This window comes from Castor canadensis, chromosome 7 (assembly GCF_047511655.1).
Source record: "Castor canadensis chromosome 7, mCasCan1.hap1v2, whole genome shotgun sequence".
NCBI lineage: Eukaryota > Metazoa > Chordata > Mammalia > Rodentia > Castoridae > Castor > Castor canadensis.
In genome coordinates this window covers 90629134-90648073 of record NC_133392.1, presented here as the reverse complement: position 1 = coordinate 90648073, position 18940 = coordinate 90629134, and the positions used below count along the sequence as shown (strand labels likewise).

Genomic DNA, 18940 nt, shown 5'->3' with positions numbered 1-18940 from the left:
CTTGTGTATCTGAGGCTCACCTCTAGCTGCAATGACAAATCAGCATTGTTCCAACATGGCTGCTGGCTGATATTTCTGTTTACACTAATGAGAAAGACAAGTGAAACAATGAAGACATTTATTGAAACTTTACTTGTGTGGCAATGATGGGAGTGATTTCTTTGATGAATTGTGCAATAATTTTTGAACCAAGAGAGTATTTCATCATTTCTCTCTCAAATGTAATGGCTAAACACATAACATATTTTTAGTTTTTTTTTTTTTTTAAATATGGGGTGTCACTATGCTGTCTAGGCTGGCCTTCAATTCCTAGGCTCAAATGATCCTGAAACTCTACCTGAATAGATGGGATACAGTTGGGCACCACTATGTCTGGCTTATCATATTTTTCAGTTTACAATAAGTAAGTCAAATCTCAATTTGTAACAATTGCTGATTCCTATGATATAAACACTCTTGCTGTGGCCAGTTTTGAACTGTCATTGTGACATAATTGAACATGACATTGGGAAGAGTTGCACAGAGGCACACGGTTATATGTTAGTGCCAGGCTGATACCAGAGATGTAAATAACCTCAAGAGGACAACTAATGGTAAAATACAGTAATGTAATTAGGAAGCTGTGAGCTTTAAATATCTATTACTTTTTTAAAAAATCTATTTTTATTATTGTTGTACTAGGGGTGCATTGTGACATTTACCAAAGTTCTTACAATACATCACACTTGAATTCACCCCCCCATCATTCTCCTATATCCCCCCTACTTTTTAAAAAATATATTTAAGTGTACAAAATGTAACTTATAAATAATGGCTATTTTTAAAAACAAGCTTTCAAAATTCTTCCAAATCTAACAATAAGCTAGCACCAGCTACTCATGAGACTTTGTAGCTTTACAAGACTTGGTTTCTAGACTTTAGTGTAAATTAGCCTGACACAGAAAGTTACTCTACGTTGCCCTTCACTCTTTATCAATGCCATACACAGCTTTGAACTTTGGATTATAGGACTTTTGTTTTCTCACAGGCAGACAGTACTTGGGTATTAACCTTCAAGGAGCTTATGAAATACACTGATGCATTATACCGTACCCAAGCAGGATGGCAAACTGGGTTTACTAAATAGGAGCGTGAATTCATCAAAGCCCTCAAACTGACCAGCTCATTTCATTTTTTATAATTTTAAATAAAATTAATTATAATTTTATATAATTTTATAAATTTTAAAATTTTTTATAATTAATTAATTCCCTACTGAAAAATAGTCTTGCTGGCACAGGCTTCTTGATGTTCAGGGGCCACTATACCCCTAATCACATCTGGGATGAGCAACTTACCTATAATTTTCTCAGAAATTGATACTTCTGTGAAACAAAGCTGGCAATCACATTCATAATTTGAGAAGAGGTTTCTCAACCTCAGCACTCCTGATATTTTGGGCTGGGCAATCCTTTGTTGTGGGGCTGTCCTGTCCATCATGGAATATTTATCTTCTTATCATCTGCTTATTGCATGCAACAGCATCCTCCACCACCCTCTGACAAATGAAAATTAAAAATGTCTCCAGATATTGCCAAATGGCCCCCTGGAGACAAAATTGCCTCTAGTAGAGGACCATTGTTTAAGAAGAAAACCATCAAATTTGCTTCATGTTATAGATGACAATTGTTACTATGGGAAACAGGAGGAAAGACAACCAGAACAAGAAAATGAAATCAAACTTCGAGGCAAAGATACCATTTACTCTTCTAGTCTTTGAATCAATGAGACTGTTGACAGGAAACAGTCTGGTATTTAAGGTAACAGCTGCTGTCCCTACGTTTTTTTTTTAAACAACATACCAAAATTAAACAATTAAACTACTACAAACAGATTACTACAACCAAACCACATCTGGTGAGGAAAGCAGCCACAGGGCCTGGCCCCTCCACACTGTGCCTCCCTCCTGTGTGGGGAGTTGTCTGGGCTCTCTACATTTCAATTTTACATTTCTGAAATGGGAGAAGTCTTAGTTTCTTTCTGGATATGGTCTTCCTTAGTATCAAACTGAATGCTGGCAAGGTACTTTGTGTAGAAAACTAAGAGTCATACCTTTGAGAACTGGGTAGGAATTTAAAAATTATGAAGCCCATTTCCCTTCATCAGAGGCTCAGAGTGATACAGAAATTGAGTGATTACCCTAAATCATTCCAGGTTAAGACACAGTCCAGTCCAGTCTTTATCTATTTGTGTTGGTTTTGTGGACAGAATTTAAGTGGCCAGGGAGGCACATTGTCACTCTTTCCTTCCCTACTGCTCTAATCCATGATTTGCAGAATGCCCCAGGCTGGGGGTTTCCACCCCTGACTTCTGAGTATACAAGAGAATCATTTGGAGAGATTTTAAAAAATACAGACCCCTGGGCCCCAACCATAGAGATTTACTTACTTGGTCTGGAGTGGGGCATAAATACCAATATTTCTTTTTAAAAGCTCCTCAACTGCTAGGAAGTAGGGATTTTATTCTAAGTGATAATGTGCTCATTTAAAATGGAAGATTTCATTAATAAGAAGGAAAGGTGGAATTGGAAACTGGAGAAGGCAACTAGCTGACTGTCATCAACCAATTCAGAAAGATATTTTTTTCTACTCCCACTATGCATTTTTTTTTTGGTGCTGGCAACTGAACTCTAGGCCTTGTACATGAAGAGCATGCTCTTTACTCTCCCACTACACACATTCTGACCTCTGCCCATTTTGGTGATAGGCAGACTGAGTTCAGTTGAACCAAGGTATTCAAGTCATCTTAGAAGAAGTTCCAGGCAGGCACAGTCATGTCACTGGCTCTGTAGGCTTGCGTGTGGCAGGGGCTCAATCCTTATTTGTTGAATACTAAACGAGTGAATGATCCTTAACAGTACATTTCAGCATTTCAATAACTCTTCCTGATGCAAACCCCCTGTAAGACACACTCATTTGGGGCTGAACCGTCAGTGAGGAGTACAGAAGAGCTGCCAGATGGCACTTGTGCCATATGCTTTTGAGTGGTCAGTACGGGTTATTGAATCTTTCACTTTAATCATCTTTGGTTGCTCTCCAGAAAACCTTCTCAAATTGTCCCTAACAAATTTCAGAGATAGGGCCAAACTTCTTATCCAAACAGGGACCTGAGTTTCCTTCCTCTTACAACTATTTCTCCTTGTAGAACTTAGTACCTACCTAACAAGAATCCTTTCTCCTTCCTTCCTCCGGCTTCCCTCCTGTGGTATTGGGCTAGAACTCAGAGCTTCATACTTACTAGTAGATGCTCTTCATACTTACAGCAGATACATTTAACTTAATGTACAAAAGTTGCCAATAGAGAGAAAGGCACTACATGGAAAACATGATAAATACATTTTATTTTGGAAGAATTTCCCCTTAAAAAGACAAAGCATTTTAGAGAAAGTTAGTACTTCATAACTATTTGCATGTCAGTAATCCAAAAGAGTGATGATGCCTGGTCTTCCTTTACAGGAGAGCTATTTTTCTAAAGTGCCAGTTATTTTACTCAATATAGTATTACCATGAATGGTTTTAGGTGAGTTGGCATTTTCTGTTCAAGGACATAGCAATTTACTTTAGGAATGCACTTCTTCCCTGCTCTCAAATGCTAATGTAAGAACTGATGTCTGGTAAACTGCAGGCAGAGCCAGTGTTTCTCACAGTGTGGTCTATGGATTACCTGCCTCAGAATCATGCAGAGATCCCTGAGCTCTATTCCAGTCTTCCTGAACCAGAATTTTTCACGGTGAACCCCAGCAATGTGGTGTGCATTTTAAATGTGTACTCTGCAATTCCTGGGCTCATCAAATTTGAGAACCACTAACAGACTATTCAAATCACACTTAGAAGGTATTATCATTGCTCTTGATAGCACAACTACTAACAGCTGACCTATATTGCATTCTTATCCACCAGGGTGAGGATAAAAAAGAAACGAATGGTTAGAAAACTTATATAAAATGTAATAAATTTTATTTAGCCTTCCCCTCTCTCCTGCCCTCCCCTCCTCTTCCTCCTCCTGTTTAAATCTCTGTACCTGTGAGTCATCTCTGGGTATATGGATATAGCTTTCAAACTTGGTCCAACTTCAGAAGGAGATAAAAGAAAATGGCTGCTGTAACCTATCTCCAAAGTTATCTTTTATAACTATAGCCAGTGTCATAAGTAATACAGGGATGCAACTGTAGCAATAAAACCCCAAGGGCTATTAATTGAGAAATGAGGTTTACAAATATTCTTAAAAATTACTGGACTAATAGGACAAGTATGAAAGATGAAACTAAGAACTAACAGGTGATTATTAAGAGCAGGGTAATAATACTAGTGGGATAGTTTTGCGGGAATATAGTAGGAAATTTACTTTTAGTGTGTTTCTCTTGCATATCATTATTTCTAGGGATGTCAAAATCCTAATACTGTGTCAGGTAGTGTAGATGTTTTCCCCAGGGGCTGGAGAAGAATTCAGGGTTAAAATGTCACTTCAAATTCAGTGTCCATGTCTTACCATATGCTTCTTTAACTTCAGCCAAGCAACAGGATACCCATCAACACTTAAGGCATTTAATACATGTGAGTTCCACAGAGAAACAGTAACCCCAAGCTCTCCCATCCTCCTTCCTGACACATTTCCTAATCCCATCAACACCAAAGGTCCTAGTGTTGGCATGGACAGAGGATCGCAGAGGTCATGCTGTGATGTAATAGTTCAGTCCATGAGACACAACTCATCCTAGGTTTTTGGTTTGGGTTTTTTTTTTTTCCCAGTGTATTGCCAAGCCAATTCCCCCAAGAAAAAAGTCTGAGGCTGCTAGAGATGGAAGACATGCAAATGTTGTTAAAGTGATTTTTTTGGGGGGTGCACTTTGACTATGAGTAAAGATTAAAAGAAAATAAGTGGAAAAGTGTAAAGGCCAGACCTTCCAAATTTGGATGAGTACTGGTCCCACTGCTGCCAATGGAAACTGATGTGGAAGCCAACCCCGCTAGTATCTTACAAGCTTAGACACTGGATGTCTACCAGAGCAGCTGTCAGTTGGACATGTCTATGTATCACTCAGTTCCCAAAACACAAATCTAGGTCAGTGAAACTCAGCAACATACTTTTGCCCATCAATTTTTAATGGTTTGTTCCCTTGTAGGGTATGGAGAAAACCAAATTCATGGTGACAGGGAATGTTTGAACTCTTTTCCCAAAACCTCCCCAAAGGCACCCCATTCTGGTAGATGTTTCTGTGGGTTCACCATTGTCCCCTAGGTCATAGGGTACATTGTAATTATCTGTCAGTGTTGAGCTGGTTCACTTCTCTCCCTTCGAAGATCATAAGCCACAACGCTACTTCTCTAGCTTGTCTCACTTTCTGCACTGCTGTTTCGATTTCTGTGGTTATTCTCTTAGTCTAGACCCTCCTCCCATTTGTTCCTGGATTAAGCGATGGCATCTAATTAGTTTTATTACGCCCAATCTTTATTCCTGTTAAATCATTACAGAACTGTGCCTTTCTGAAAACAAAACAAAACAAAACAAAACTACAGCTTTTAGTCTTCTGCTAAAAAACTTTTGGGCTCTCCAGCCCGCAATAAGAAAACCCAAATTCCTTTGGTCAAGGTATACATTGGACCGATCCCAACTTCTCTCTTGGACCTTATTTTTCTTTCTCTGCATACATTGCCCATGATGGCCATAGTTTCTTGATTACAAGCAGATAGTCCCCAGGTTGTATTGTTTGTAATGACCACTTCTCCTTTGGGCCAGCCTGTGACTTATGTTCATTCAGGTCCACTCAGACTTTGTGTGTTGTGGTCACTCCTTCAGAAGTTCTACCACCTTTACTAGGGTCCCAAGCCATTCATTACACATTTAGCTTTTGTTACACCTTGTGAGACAGTATTTATCTTTTAAAGCTGTCTCTTGTTTCTTCAGTTAAGATGGAACAGCCTTGAGGGCAGAAATGTTTCCTCACCATCTCAGTACCCCTGTACTTGGGGATAATATCTTTCTTATAGGTGTTGCTCAGTAAATATTTTGCTGTATGGTGATCAGAAAACCCAAGCTTCCATTCTACCATGATTTCTATTCAATTGCCCTTTAAATAGAGTTTTTGCAGAAGAGGGCATAATAAGGGATTTTTGAACACCTTAGTTTCCCGTCCCCCCTTCAGTTTTTCCTGTACGAATTAGAAAAAGATCTTGTTTGCTGGATATCCAACTTAGTAGTTATATATGTAACTGTAACTGGAATTAGGTCCAACTCTTCTATGGTTTTCCACCTTTAAATGGGCTTAAAGATATTGCCAAGCACAAGTGTTTCATCACTTACAGCCACTGAAAGGACATCACAGTAGTCAAGAGTCTACCATGAACCCACTTTGGAGTAATTCCTATCATGAGTGTTTTATAATTATACATGGATGCTACTTTTCCCCCAGTAAATGTACATTCCCATGTTTAAGACATGGTCTTTACTTTGACTGGCTATTATGGAATTTCCAGTGGGAAAGAATGATGCTCTCATTTCCTAGTGAGGCTGATTCAACTTTGTTGTTTTCAAGAATAGACTGAGTACAGGACATGGGGTCACACAGGGAGAACTGGAGGCAGAGCCAGAATGACAATCCATGAACTTGAATTCTAAGCTCTCTGCTTTGCCCATGTAGCCCTTTAGCCCTGTGGATAATTATGCTGCTTCAGTAGAATCACCACAGGCTTATATTTTTTCTAAAGTAAATTCTTTTCTACTATCAGAATGGTGTAAGGTTTGATTTCTTTTTTTTTTTTTTCTGGCACAAACCTTCCCACATCAAGATCAGGTTCTGTTGTTAGGTTTTTCTGTTTGTGTGTGTTGGGGAAAAGGGGATGGAAACATTAGTCACACATAAGTTTCCTGTTCTCAGAAAAATGGTAACACTGATTTTTGGTAAATTGGAATATTTTATTAAGGAATTTTAGCATGTAAAATGGATTGAGTGATGGCATCCAAATTACTACCCAGTTAGGTATTATGTTTCAACTTTATACAATGTTGAATTCCAGAAAGCAAGAAAGATAAAGAGTTTCTAGTTGTCTATGACTTTAACCTGGGTACTTTCTTTACTTTTACTACTAATTGGAATATGTTGTTTTACATGTTGTATTACTTAGTGGTCGGCTTCTTCAGGTGCACATCATTTGGGATTCTAAGGCAGATGGTTTTAGAAGTTGCAGGTATCCTTAAAAGTAGTGGCTCTCAACCTGGCCTGTGCATGAGAATCATCTGTGAAGTTCAAGCTCTATCCCATGCCTGGAGCACCAGAATTTTCCAAGAAAGGCCAAAGACAATGTGTTTTCATAAAGATTCTTAGATGATTTTAAGCCACATCTCTCACTAGGGACCACTAACTTGAGGTCACTTATAGAGTTTTTCTTTTGTAAGCAAGAGTCTTGGATTGCAAGAACCCTTGGAAGGCCATTCATCTGGTGCTTGAATTCCCCCTACAAATCCCTATGGAAGCAGATGAACACTTTTTGATGTTCCATTTATAACAGACAGGATGAACAGCACTTTAAACATAATTTCTTCCTCTAAAATTTTCTTGAAAGCCCAAAAGAAAAAAAATGCATAATGATATTCCCTTTCTCCTACTTGGCCAATTTTGCCTTCTTCCTGCCTTGGGACTAGTGCTAAAATTCAGCATGGCTGTTTTAGTCTCATGGTTTAAAATTATTTATTGCCTTATCATGCCAAAGCTTTTTATTTTGGCCACCCCAGCCCTGTTGGCATACAACTTTGGGAATACTGTCAGATAAGGCAACTGCTGTCAGGAAAAGGACCATAAACAGTTGTTATAAACTCACAGGCTATTTGGTTTTGTGTTTTAATTTCTTAATACAGGCATGGTAGACTAAAAACTATTATTGTTTTATAGGTTTGATAAATACAACTGGACCAGACAGTAAGATTACATTAAATCTACAATAGGATTGTCAGCATGCCTTTCACAGCACAGACCCAAAGTGGAAAGTCTTCTGGCTGCACACTGTAATTCCCTGGGATAACAACTGAAACACAGAGTCTTTATTTTTCCATTTTAATTATCCTGTTGATAGTAGCTAATTCTCATTCTGACTCGGGTTTTGCTATTGCTATTCTAGTTGTCATTAAAGGAAATTCCAGGCAATATAAAAACATGCAAAATACAAACACATTAAGGGTTTTTCCATCTTTGTTTTTTCACACGACCATCTATAAAATGACATGGACACATTTGGACATAAAACCAATGTTGAAGCTGAGTCAAAATAAGAGGAAATACTGTTTGAGTGATCTGTATCATACAGTTAGTCATTCAGCAAAAAGCAAACTATGTGCTGTGCAATTTAAATTAGCTGCAAATTCCTCATTCAAGGAATTTTACAAATGCACTCAGTTATTTTAGGAAGTACATCAGAAGCCTAAAAGACATTTCCACTGAGATGTAAGCATTTTAATTTTAAAAATTTAAGTCTGTTGGAATTCTACTTACTGTATTTCAGCTCATTTACATGATAAAGATGTAGAAAAAAAGAGAATGATGACCTCATAATTCTTTCTGTTTTAAAATAACAATTTATTCTGATACAAAAGAACAGAATTTTTTTTTCATGTGTTTGGGACAGGATCTCGCTTTGTAGTTCAGGCTAGCTGCCTCAGCTTTCTGAGTGCTGTAATTACAACCATAAGCCACCACATCCCACCAAGAAGAGAGACAGAATAGTACTAAACAAAATTGTAGATGCCCAAAGGAGAAAACACATGGTCTTTTGCATAGTTAGGAAAGTGAGAATGGTCTTCTTGCTGCCTGGCCAGCAGATGGCACAACCCCACAGCGGGTCAGTCCAGCAATCCTTGCAGGCTGGGGCAGCAGCTTCCTCACCTCTCACTTTCAGGAGAGTTTCAGCTGAAGGTCATCTCCTCCCCGTCTTTCTTCCTTCTCTTCTTTTCCTCCTTCCCTTTGTCCTTCCTTCCTTCTTCTCCCCCACCCCCAATTTACTGAAGGACTGAAAGCTACCAAGGAAATTGAGTTAAAAATCATTACTGAGAATTATTGTAAGGCCCTCCAGAGGGCAAATATAACAATCTGTCTTCCTGTGACAGATAGCATGTAATTAATCTAGGTTCTTGGGAAGGAAGGTGATTGATTTTGGAATGGATCTAAGAGAAGAACTGAGTGATATGCAGCACAAACTTAATCTTTATAATGTCTTTTTTTTTTTTTTTCTTGATTGAAAAACAAAACAAAACAGCCTGGTCTAAGGAAAAGACAGGCATCTTGTGAGAGTAAACCAGGGGTTTTGGGAGGTTGACCCAGCTATTGGGAAATTATTTCTGCAAGTCACTCTAACCCAGTTCCAACATTAGATATATTTTTCCTCAACTTAAAAAACTTGAAGTCTAATGTACAAAGTGGGCTTTGAGCCCATGACTCCTTCCTTCCCTCTTAAAGTATCTTGCTGTTCTGACCGCAAACAGTACAGACTAGTTTTGCCTGTGAATATATGAATAAAAGAATAGAAGAGTGTGTATTCTTTGGAGGTTGTCTTCTTTTGTTCCAACTGTGTTTGTAAGTAGCAGTTCTAGTTTTGGCAGCAAGAAGGCAGATGCTCCTTCCTGAGGCTACTAGCAGGTCTGATGCCTGTGTATGAGTTGGCTAATCCTACATTATTCCCTTTACAGGTGGAGGGGCAGAATGAAGGAGGCAATTGTCCAGGGGCATGAAGGGAGTGATGGAAAGGGGGAAAGAAAAGCTAGAGATGGCAGGGTGCTCTAAACACTAATTTTGATTAAACAATGGTATTTGTTGCTTGTAATTTGATGTTAAATATCTTTAGGTATTTGTTCAGATTAACCTAACATCCAGTACCTTTGCCGTATCAATATAAAATGCAGTAGTCATGTGTCCTTTTTCTTCCTTCCCTAAGTTGGTAACCTGAATTAAACATGTTCTGGGCTTTTTAGCAGAGAGTTGCTAAAATCTTCCTAGATGTATGACTTCATTTAAATATACAACGCACACACTATTAAACATGCTACAACCTAGAGAGGTATGATGACTATCTCTGTAAGAACCCACTCCATTAACCAAGAATACACTGCAACCCATCACAAAGTGTTTCCAATGCAGTAAGACTCCCCAGAAACCCTTGGGGTCTCAGCTTTACATGAATATTAAAGAAATAGCTTTCAGACTCTGAAGAAAACATGTATTCAGAATGTAGTGACAGACATGGGAAGTAATCAAGCTTTCAGTGTGTGGTACAAGAAGGCACAATTCACCTCTGTTTAAACAATTTGCCCTTTAAGGAGATGCCCAAGTGGCCAGAGGCTTCTTTATAGAGGTGAGGACTGAGACATCAAAGTTTGCAAGGGAAAAAATAGAGATCTAGGACCAAATTTTCATACCTTCCTTGAAACCAGATCTTGCACACCAGCAATAAAAAAAAAAAAAAAAATTAAGAAGAGGAACAGTTGGGGAGAGAGGGAAGAAAAAAAAGGGAGTTCAGCCAGAAGCAACCCATGGTAAAATAATTAGGAAAAGTTTTTCAATAGAAAAAGAATGGGTATGGAGTAGGGTGAGTGCAACAATTTGAATACAAAATGTCTCCCTAAAGGGTCATGTGTTAGAGGCTTGGCCATCAGCCTGTGGTGCTACTGGGAGGTAGTGGAACCTTTAGGAGTTGTAGCCTAGGGGGAAGAGTCAGGTCAAGAGGGAGACATGCCCTTGAAGAGATATTGGGTCTCCTGCCTCTTCTTCTCCACTGCCCCCCACTTCCTTACTGCCATGAGGTAAGCAACTTTGTTCAACTGTGTACTTCGCTCCATGATGCTCTGCTTTGCTACAGGCCCAAAACAATGTTGCCAAGTGACCACAGACTGAAACCTATGAAACCATCAGGCAAAATAAATCTTTCCTCACTTAATCTATCTCAGATATGTCACAGCAGCAGAAAGCTGATGAACACAGGAAGCAAGCAAAGCAAGGAGAATCATGGCCTAGGAATTTGGATTCTGGAACCACAAGATCTTTAAAATGTTTATTTGATCGGATCTCAGTATTTTCATCTGCAAAACGGGAAAAATAAAACGTACAGCACTTTTGTTATTTGTAAATGATGTGTCTGTTTCTCTCATCATCTGCCTGTCTATATTAATATTTATATTTCTATGTTAGCAATAGACTTACTCCTACCAATTTTACTGAAATTTCAAGTACAGAAGCCAACCTGTTCTTAAATAAATAAGCAGCTCAGTTTACCTAAATGTGAATTTTACCAACCCAGCTATTTCTGACCTAAGGTCATTCCCTCAGGGAGATCTCATTATTCTACATTCAGTTTGTCCTTCTGGTCTCACTACAAAGTAAAAGGACATTTTTGATGTTAGGAACATGGCAGGTGGGCATTTGCCAACTCCACAGGCCCATGGTTTAGGCAGCACATTTGCTGATGGAAAATAGGATCTCCAAAGAATGCCCTTCTAGCTAGTGAGGATTATTTATAGCTTCTGACACAGGAGGTTTCAAGTACAGAGTGAATATCATCATTAATGTTAACTTGAATGAGCTCTACAGGACAGAGGACAATAAAGTCTTCATAGGATATCCTTAAGAGATCCTGTAGTCTTATAGAACTCATCTACAGGTAGGAAAGGATGAATGGAGCAATGGCAGTGAGTTGCTAAGACATATAATAGGACTTGAAGCTTGCTTTTCTCCCACAGGTCATCAGTGGTCCTGTTCTCTGACTGCAGGGTCTCCCCTTCCATTTGTTTTTTCTTCTGGAAAAGAAATGTTGGTCCAGCATCTTAAAGAAATGCAGATTTTTCTGCTCAGAGATTGGTGGGTGCTTCAAAGTGATAATCTTGTCTTCCTCACTTTTAAGTGCTGACTTCTTTAGGCCTCCCCTAACCCATTCAGAATTTCACAAGATCTTTCATTAGTTGGTCTGGTTTGCTTACATCTTATGAAGGTACTTGGCTCAGTCCTCACATATAGTATATCCCCACTTGGGCTACTCTTTCACTGACTCCCTCTTCAAGACCCATGTCTAGTGACATTTTCTATAGAAGACTTTCTCTGACTAGCCCTCAGGAAGTCTCTACCCAATTCTTCTGAACTTTGAATAGTAGTTAAGAGTCACTTCATATAATATGGTGCTGATTAACCATATTGTATTATCTTTTATTTTGTTATGTGTTAGTTTCTCCAGACAATTTGACTTAGGGTTCTGCTGAATTTAGGAACCTGTTGAGCCAGGGACCAAGCTGTTTGAGTTAGAGATGTTGTCTACTCAGAATGGTAGAGGGGACACTTTCTGATGACTCATACAAAAGTATGGTATAGGTCATTTTAAACTCTTTCTCTTATAATCAGTTTCAGACATGTGCAGACCAATGTGGCTGTCATAGATAGAAACCACAGTCCTCCCTAAAGAAATGCCATTTTCCCAGATCCCCTGAAAGACACCATTCATCAAATGCTTTCTTCCAAGACATCATCTTTTTCATACACAGAAAGCTGACACAATTTTCCAGATGAAGCAGAACAAAAGACCTACTCTAAGGGAAACTTAAGACAAAGCCACCATAATACAAATCAAATTTTGACATATAACTCAGCAACAATTGTTAAAAGCCCTAGAAACAGCCTCAAAGATAGAGTTAGGGAATAAAAGGAAAAAGAAAGGCCAGACTGACTCCTTTAATTAAAAGACTTGCAGGTAACACAGAGGAGAAATGCAGCTCAAGGTAATGGTAGTTGCCCAGCTAAACTGCACCAGGTTTGGCACTGAGGTAGAAGAGGAAAGACCTGAAAGAGTAAACCAATAAACTGTGTACAACAGGACACACAGATCTGCTCTCTTTGTGTAAGAGGAGTCTGGTTTTGGTTCATGAATTGGCCATGTATGTTGATGTGCAGAGCAATCTCAGAGGAAGGGACTGCTGTCCCAAACCACCATTTAGTGTCACCCTTTGACCTGGAGTGAGTCACTCAGTCTAGTTTTCTTACTAGAAAAATGAGATAACACCACTTCATTCATTAACTCATCCATTTACCACATATTTACTCAAGGCCCTACTCCAAATACAAAGGAGCACAATGGCAGCAACAACGAAGTCTGTCTTTACAGAGCTTTCAGATCATCTCCCCAGGTTGAAGTTATGGGGAAGTGTCACTAAAGGCAGAATACTGTGACAATGGTGACTTCTTCATCATCAACCACTTCCACTCTAGATCTAGTTATAAGACCTGAGCAAGTCATAACTTTCCTATGCTCTCCTAGTTTTGTCTAAAAATAGGAATTTTCTATTCTAAATTTTAATTAATCCAAATGCAAACAAAGAACTTAATTAAGCTTTTTAGGTAGTTCTGAATCACAGTTTACTAAAAGATTATTATGAAATAGTTCTGACACAACTAAAGGGTAAGAAACAAGCCCTTTGTGTACCAACACCCCTACTCAAGAGAGAAACACCGAAAGGAGTTCTATATGGTGGGTGTGCCCTCTTATCCCCAGGGTTTGTAACAGCAATGAGTTTGGTGATTATTATTCTGAATCCTGGCTGTTTCAGGAATTCTGGTGTGTGACTACAAACGATTTACCAGGAAAGCACTCTTCCTAAGTTTAGGAGTTCCTGGTTCCTATTGAAGGCCAGATCATGACAGCACATATCACAGGCAGTTCAAGTGCCAGTCTATTCTCTCCTTGCCAGCCTGGCTTGCTGCCGACCCAATGGCAGCCACTGCCTGCTGCAGGAGGAGCACAATTTTGTATTTACCTTGAGGGCCTTCTGTGCAGATTCACTAGACCCAATTGCGATCAGGTTAGGCCCAGCCATGCTGCAGAAACTCTTCAAATGCAAAGAATCAGCCACAGGGACTGTGGAGACTGCATAGTCCTATGCAGACAAACAGAAATACAAGCAGCTTAGTATTACAGGGTAATTCTATTGATTAAAAACTTCCAGAACCACGCTTATTCCTTTGAAAGATGCCAGGCCCTGAAAATCTGGAAGACAAACTGCAACTCCCAAGTGTTGGCATTGCCATTTAGACAAAGGCTGGTCTTAAGAAAAAAGCACAGGGTTCATTTCTAGATGTGTGACTGTTAATGGCTTTATGGGCCATTTGGCCTATGGAGTAGAATACCCTGGGAGGGTGGTGGCTCAGCCAGCACTTCACATCCTCACGGGAAACAGAGTGTCTTGGGGAGTTCTATCCTGTCCCAGGCAGTCTGGCAAGCTGATCTACCAATCATAAGTAAAGGGACCTTGAAGAAAGAATTGCAATAGCTAGCACAGTTTCCAGCACACAGTCAGCACCAACACATAAGTGATTCTAATCTGAAATACCACATTTCACATCAGTCAACTGTGTCTCCAAGTGACAGACTATGCCAGGAACACGTGCCAGGAGAAACAGATGATGGCCAGCTAACGTTGTCTGTTGCTTCTGTGATAGCTCAGTGAAGCCCAATTATGAAGAAATTTGAATTTGATCTCTTTAAAACTTCTACCAAATGTACAAATACGAGGAATTATTTTGCAAGCTAGTGAACTACAAACACCATTACTCATGCCATGTTAATTCAATGGGTCTAGGACTATTAAGTAATTAATTACTCTGATGCAGGCATACATTATCATTTACCTACCTTAAAAGTATCAGCCAAGATTTCAGCACCTCGTTGATTTGTCCTTTTGGAAAGGCCAACAAAAAATTCTCTGCCTATAAGAGATGTTCGTGGAACATAGTGAGTTGGGTGGCCCTGCTGACTGTGCACTATTTCCTTATCTATAAATAATGACCTTTAAGCATCACACAGTTCTCTCCTACAACAGAAGACAGCTGGTTGAATATCAGAAAATCAATTAATGTAATTAAGCATACAAATACAGTAAGGAAAAAAATCATATAATCATATCATTGAAGCTAAAAAAAAAAGAATTGACCTTATAACCTGGAATTCATTTCCAAGTGCTGGCTTTAGAGAAACTCCTGCATCTTGTATATGTCCTCAGGAAACACACACAGGAATGAGCACAGCAACTTCGAAACCAGGAAACACACCAAACATACATTACCATTACAACGAATAAATATAGTGTGGTATATTCCTATCACAGGGCACTACTCAGCATTGAAAACAAACCACAGCTACAAATCAACTTAGGTCAAAAGTAGAAAAATCATACAAGAGTTTGTATGGTGGGACTCTACTAATGCAAGACAAGCAAAACTAAGGGGGTGGGGGGGTGGGGGAGTTGGCTCACGTGGGGGAGCACCTGCCTAGCAGGTGCAAAGCTATGAGCACAAACCCCACTACCATCAAAAAGAAAAGACAAGCAAAACTAAACAACATATAACTCAGGAAGACCAGCAAGGACTAACACAAAATTCAGAGCAGTGGTTTCCTGGGGCTGAGAGGAGGAAGAGAGTTGACTGGGTACTGCAAGGGGCTTCACCCATCCTGGCAATGTTCTGTTCCATAAGCTAGGGGTGAGCAGCCAAGTGTTCATTTTATTATCAGCCTTTACAGTGCATACACAATTTATAGCTCAGTTGTATGTACTCTATATTCCACAAAAATAAGTAACTACAAGTAAAGGTAAACTGATGTCTACTCCAGAGAAACAGGATGAAAACTTTTTTTTTTTGCCAGTAGCTGCTTGCCTGACTGACAGATTTCCCAACAGGAGCTGCAACTGGAAAGCATTAATTGTTAATGAAGCTTTATGTTACAGAAGGAAGAGGGCAGAAAGCACATAGAAAGTGCTACAGATTTTGTTACTTACACAGCTCTGTCTAATTCAAGAATTGAGTGGTAATGCTTGCATATATTGTGAATATAACTAATGCCCCATGAATTGTACATTTAAAATGGTTAAAATGGCCTTTTTTTTTTTTTTTTGGTGGTACTGGGGCTTGAACTGAGACCCTTGCACTTACTAGGTGGGTGCATTTAAAAAATGTAACATATATTTTACCACAACCAAAAAAGAAAGAAAAAAAGAGAGAAAGGAAGGAAGAAAATTTTAGAAGTAGGATATAGCAGGACCAAACATTAAGTATGAATGGATGCCAAGCAGATAAATATTCCAACATCATCTCAGTTCTAAATAAGGTAATTATTAGACATAAATGTATATACTGTATATATCAAGTAAAAAAGTCTACAGATAGTAGTAAAGGTAGGCCTCAATCTTTTAGTGCTTAATTAGAAGATGGGACAAAGACATCAGGATTGAAATTCTGTGGAAAGACCATAGGCCAAAGGAAGAGATTCCTGGTGTAAGTTGTACACCTATATTGAGGAGGTTTTAGGGTAGCTACCTGTGCAGCTCAGCTGTTAAGCCATATTTCAAAGATGATCCACATCTGCTTACAATAAGTTATTTATTACATGCCTATGTTCTGGTAAAAAAAAGTCGTATTGTAAGGAAGTGTGATTTACACATCTAGCTTTCCACAAAAGGTTATTTTCTAAGAGAAACAGACTGTTGTTCTGGTCTGTCAAAAAGAATAAAAGTGCCATCAATGGGAGACACAAAGAATACTCTAAGGAGAACTCACTGGACACATTCAAAGAATGCCTGAGTCTGCTTGGGCACAGCCAGAAAAAGAATGCAGCGTAGGCCTCCTGGACTCCTTGCTCTGTGTTCTGAGGACTCAGTGTATATGCAAAACCCAGAGGCAGAGCCAGCCTGAGACAGTGACAGCAGTGCACAACTCCAACTGATGATATTCACACATTCCATGGTTAAAATGGCACCCTCTGGGGATGGGCGACACAATGGCTACACCCTCAAGCAGACAAAACTGAGCTGTGAACTGCTAAAATGTTACAGAATAAACACTCCTCCTTTTCCAGCAGCACTACATTATATCCAAAAGTAAGTAGTGCAAACAATCTTATGTTAAAACAAAGATGGCTGTACTCTGGCTATACACTTGAGACTCAATGTAAAGCCTCATACTTTCGGGGCCCATCTGGGGCTAGTTTCCCAAATCCTCGTTGTTTGGGGTATATTGGAAAAACAGGTATTTATTCTTTGACATGTAGGAGAAAAGAAACTTTCACTATAAATTAAAATCACTAATGATTATCTTGCTCTTCACTGTGATCAGAACCAATCTGGGCATCCAGAATTGGAAAGGTTAAATGTGACTGTTTCTTTAGTAGCCATCTTATACCAATTGTAAAAACTGATTCTGCTTAGGTCAATAATATTAGCGCATCTATATTTTGCTGAGTTCTGCTGTTATGCATCTGACATGAAGCCAAGTCGATTTGTGCAGAAAATTATTTGAATTCATCTTGCCATCTGGAAAGAAATTTATTTGTAAATGATTCTAAACTGGAATTAAGAATCCTTTAAATACAAACCAGATATACAGTCATATAATGGAATACTATGCGATCCATAAATGCAATTATAGACAAGCATAGTATATACTGATAATATTCTTATAAGGAATATACAAATTTTGCATACAAAGTACCGAAAAGAAATGTACCCAAATATTAAAGTGCTTATCTCTGAATTAAAGGTTATTTTTTTCCCTCATTGTGCTTTTCTGAATTTTTCAAATTTATTTAGCACTTATTACTAAAGTAATCTAAAAAAAAAAAAAAAACACCTAAAATGAAACAAGGGAGTATGAGTCAGGTATTAGAAATATTTTGGGATAGGAAAAAAAATGTACCTGTGAATAAGACATCTCCACCATCTAAGGTTGCATTTTCATCTTTCATCTCTACTATGTTGAGCTGAAGTTTTTCTAATGCTTCTTTCATCATGTCAACCTGTTGGAAACAAAATGATTCAGATTAATGGCCTATCATTTCCTAATTAGAAAACCAACTGTATAAGGCTTCTGAGCACTAAATCACAGTTCCATGCACGCACATACACCCCCCCATCTCCGCTTTCTTGTAAGTATAGGGATCAGTATAGGGCAACACCGGTTATTACCATTTGTAAGAGAAGAAATTGTATGTTAGAAGTTGCCTATTTTGTTCCCTTTTAGTTTAAGGTTGAGTCAACATTATATTCCCTTTTCTGTGGGAAGGCTAGTTACCTAGGACACTGTTGGAGGCTGACCAGTGAAGACACCGTTGGAGGCTGGTAGTTAGGGCACATAATTCAAGGATAATAGAAGGTCTGTCACCCAGTCCTCCTATCCTTGACTGCCAATACAACATTTGATTTTAAACTTAAGTCAATTAGTTAGAATTATGCACAGAGAAAGTAATAATGGAAAGAATATTAATAATTAAGTAACCTGAAACTTCAACCTATTAAACAGTCACTGCTCACTGTTCAAGTATTTTCTAAAATGCAAGAATATCCAGGGCTTCTCTGTAAATTTAAACTGTTACTGAAGTTTATATTCAAACAGTTAATATGATTACCTGTTTTTAAAAATCTAATTCCCTAGAGGTGATTAACAAATACACTAATTGCAATCAAATCAAACAATATTAGAAAGTGAACTCCAAGGATTCTGATTTCAGGACATCTCTAAAACATGAAAATATTCTGGACTGAATTAGGTAACACTTCTAGTGAGGCTTACTTTATTTTCTGTTGTTTTAAAAAAAACTATTTTATTTTAGAGACATGGTCTTGCTGTGTGATCCAAGCTATCTCAAACTTGTTTCCCTTGCCTAGGCCTCCTGAGTGCTGGGATTACAGCTGTGATTCACCATGCCTAACATTTAATGCAAGAAAAAAATAATATAGCATAACAAATGCCCTTTGGAGCTTACAGTTCAACTCAAGTCTTTCCAGCAGTTTAGCAAAAACAATTTAAATACTTTTGAAGGCATGTCAAACCTGTAACATGGTAAAGACATATGTTGAGAAGACATGAATAGGGCTAAGAGAAAAACAAGAGATCACA

The 18940-nt window shown here is 38.6% G+C and overlaps 1 protein-coding gene across 3 annotated transcripts in view; it reads right to left on the bottom strand.

The window, feature by feature from the left end:
• Positions 1–18940, bottom strand: part of Ddah1 (dimethylarginine dimethylaminohydrolase 1) — a 128744-nt gene that overhangs the window by 11799 nt on the left and 98005 nt on the right. For all 3 annotated transcript variants that reach the window (XM_020177339.2, XM_074079553.1, XM_074079554.1), the window contains exons 2-4: positions 17741–17840; positions 14688–14761; positions 13813–13932 (exon numbers count right to left, since the gene is read on the bottom strand). In XM_020177339.2, coding sequence (XP_020032928.1) covers positions 13813–13932; positions 14688–14761; positions 17741–17840 — 294 coding nt within the window. The remainder of the gene's footprint in view (positions 1–13812; positions 13933–14687; positions 14762–17740; positions 17841–18940) is intronic.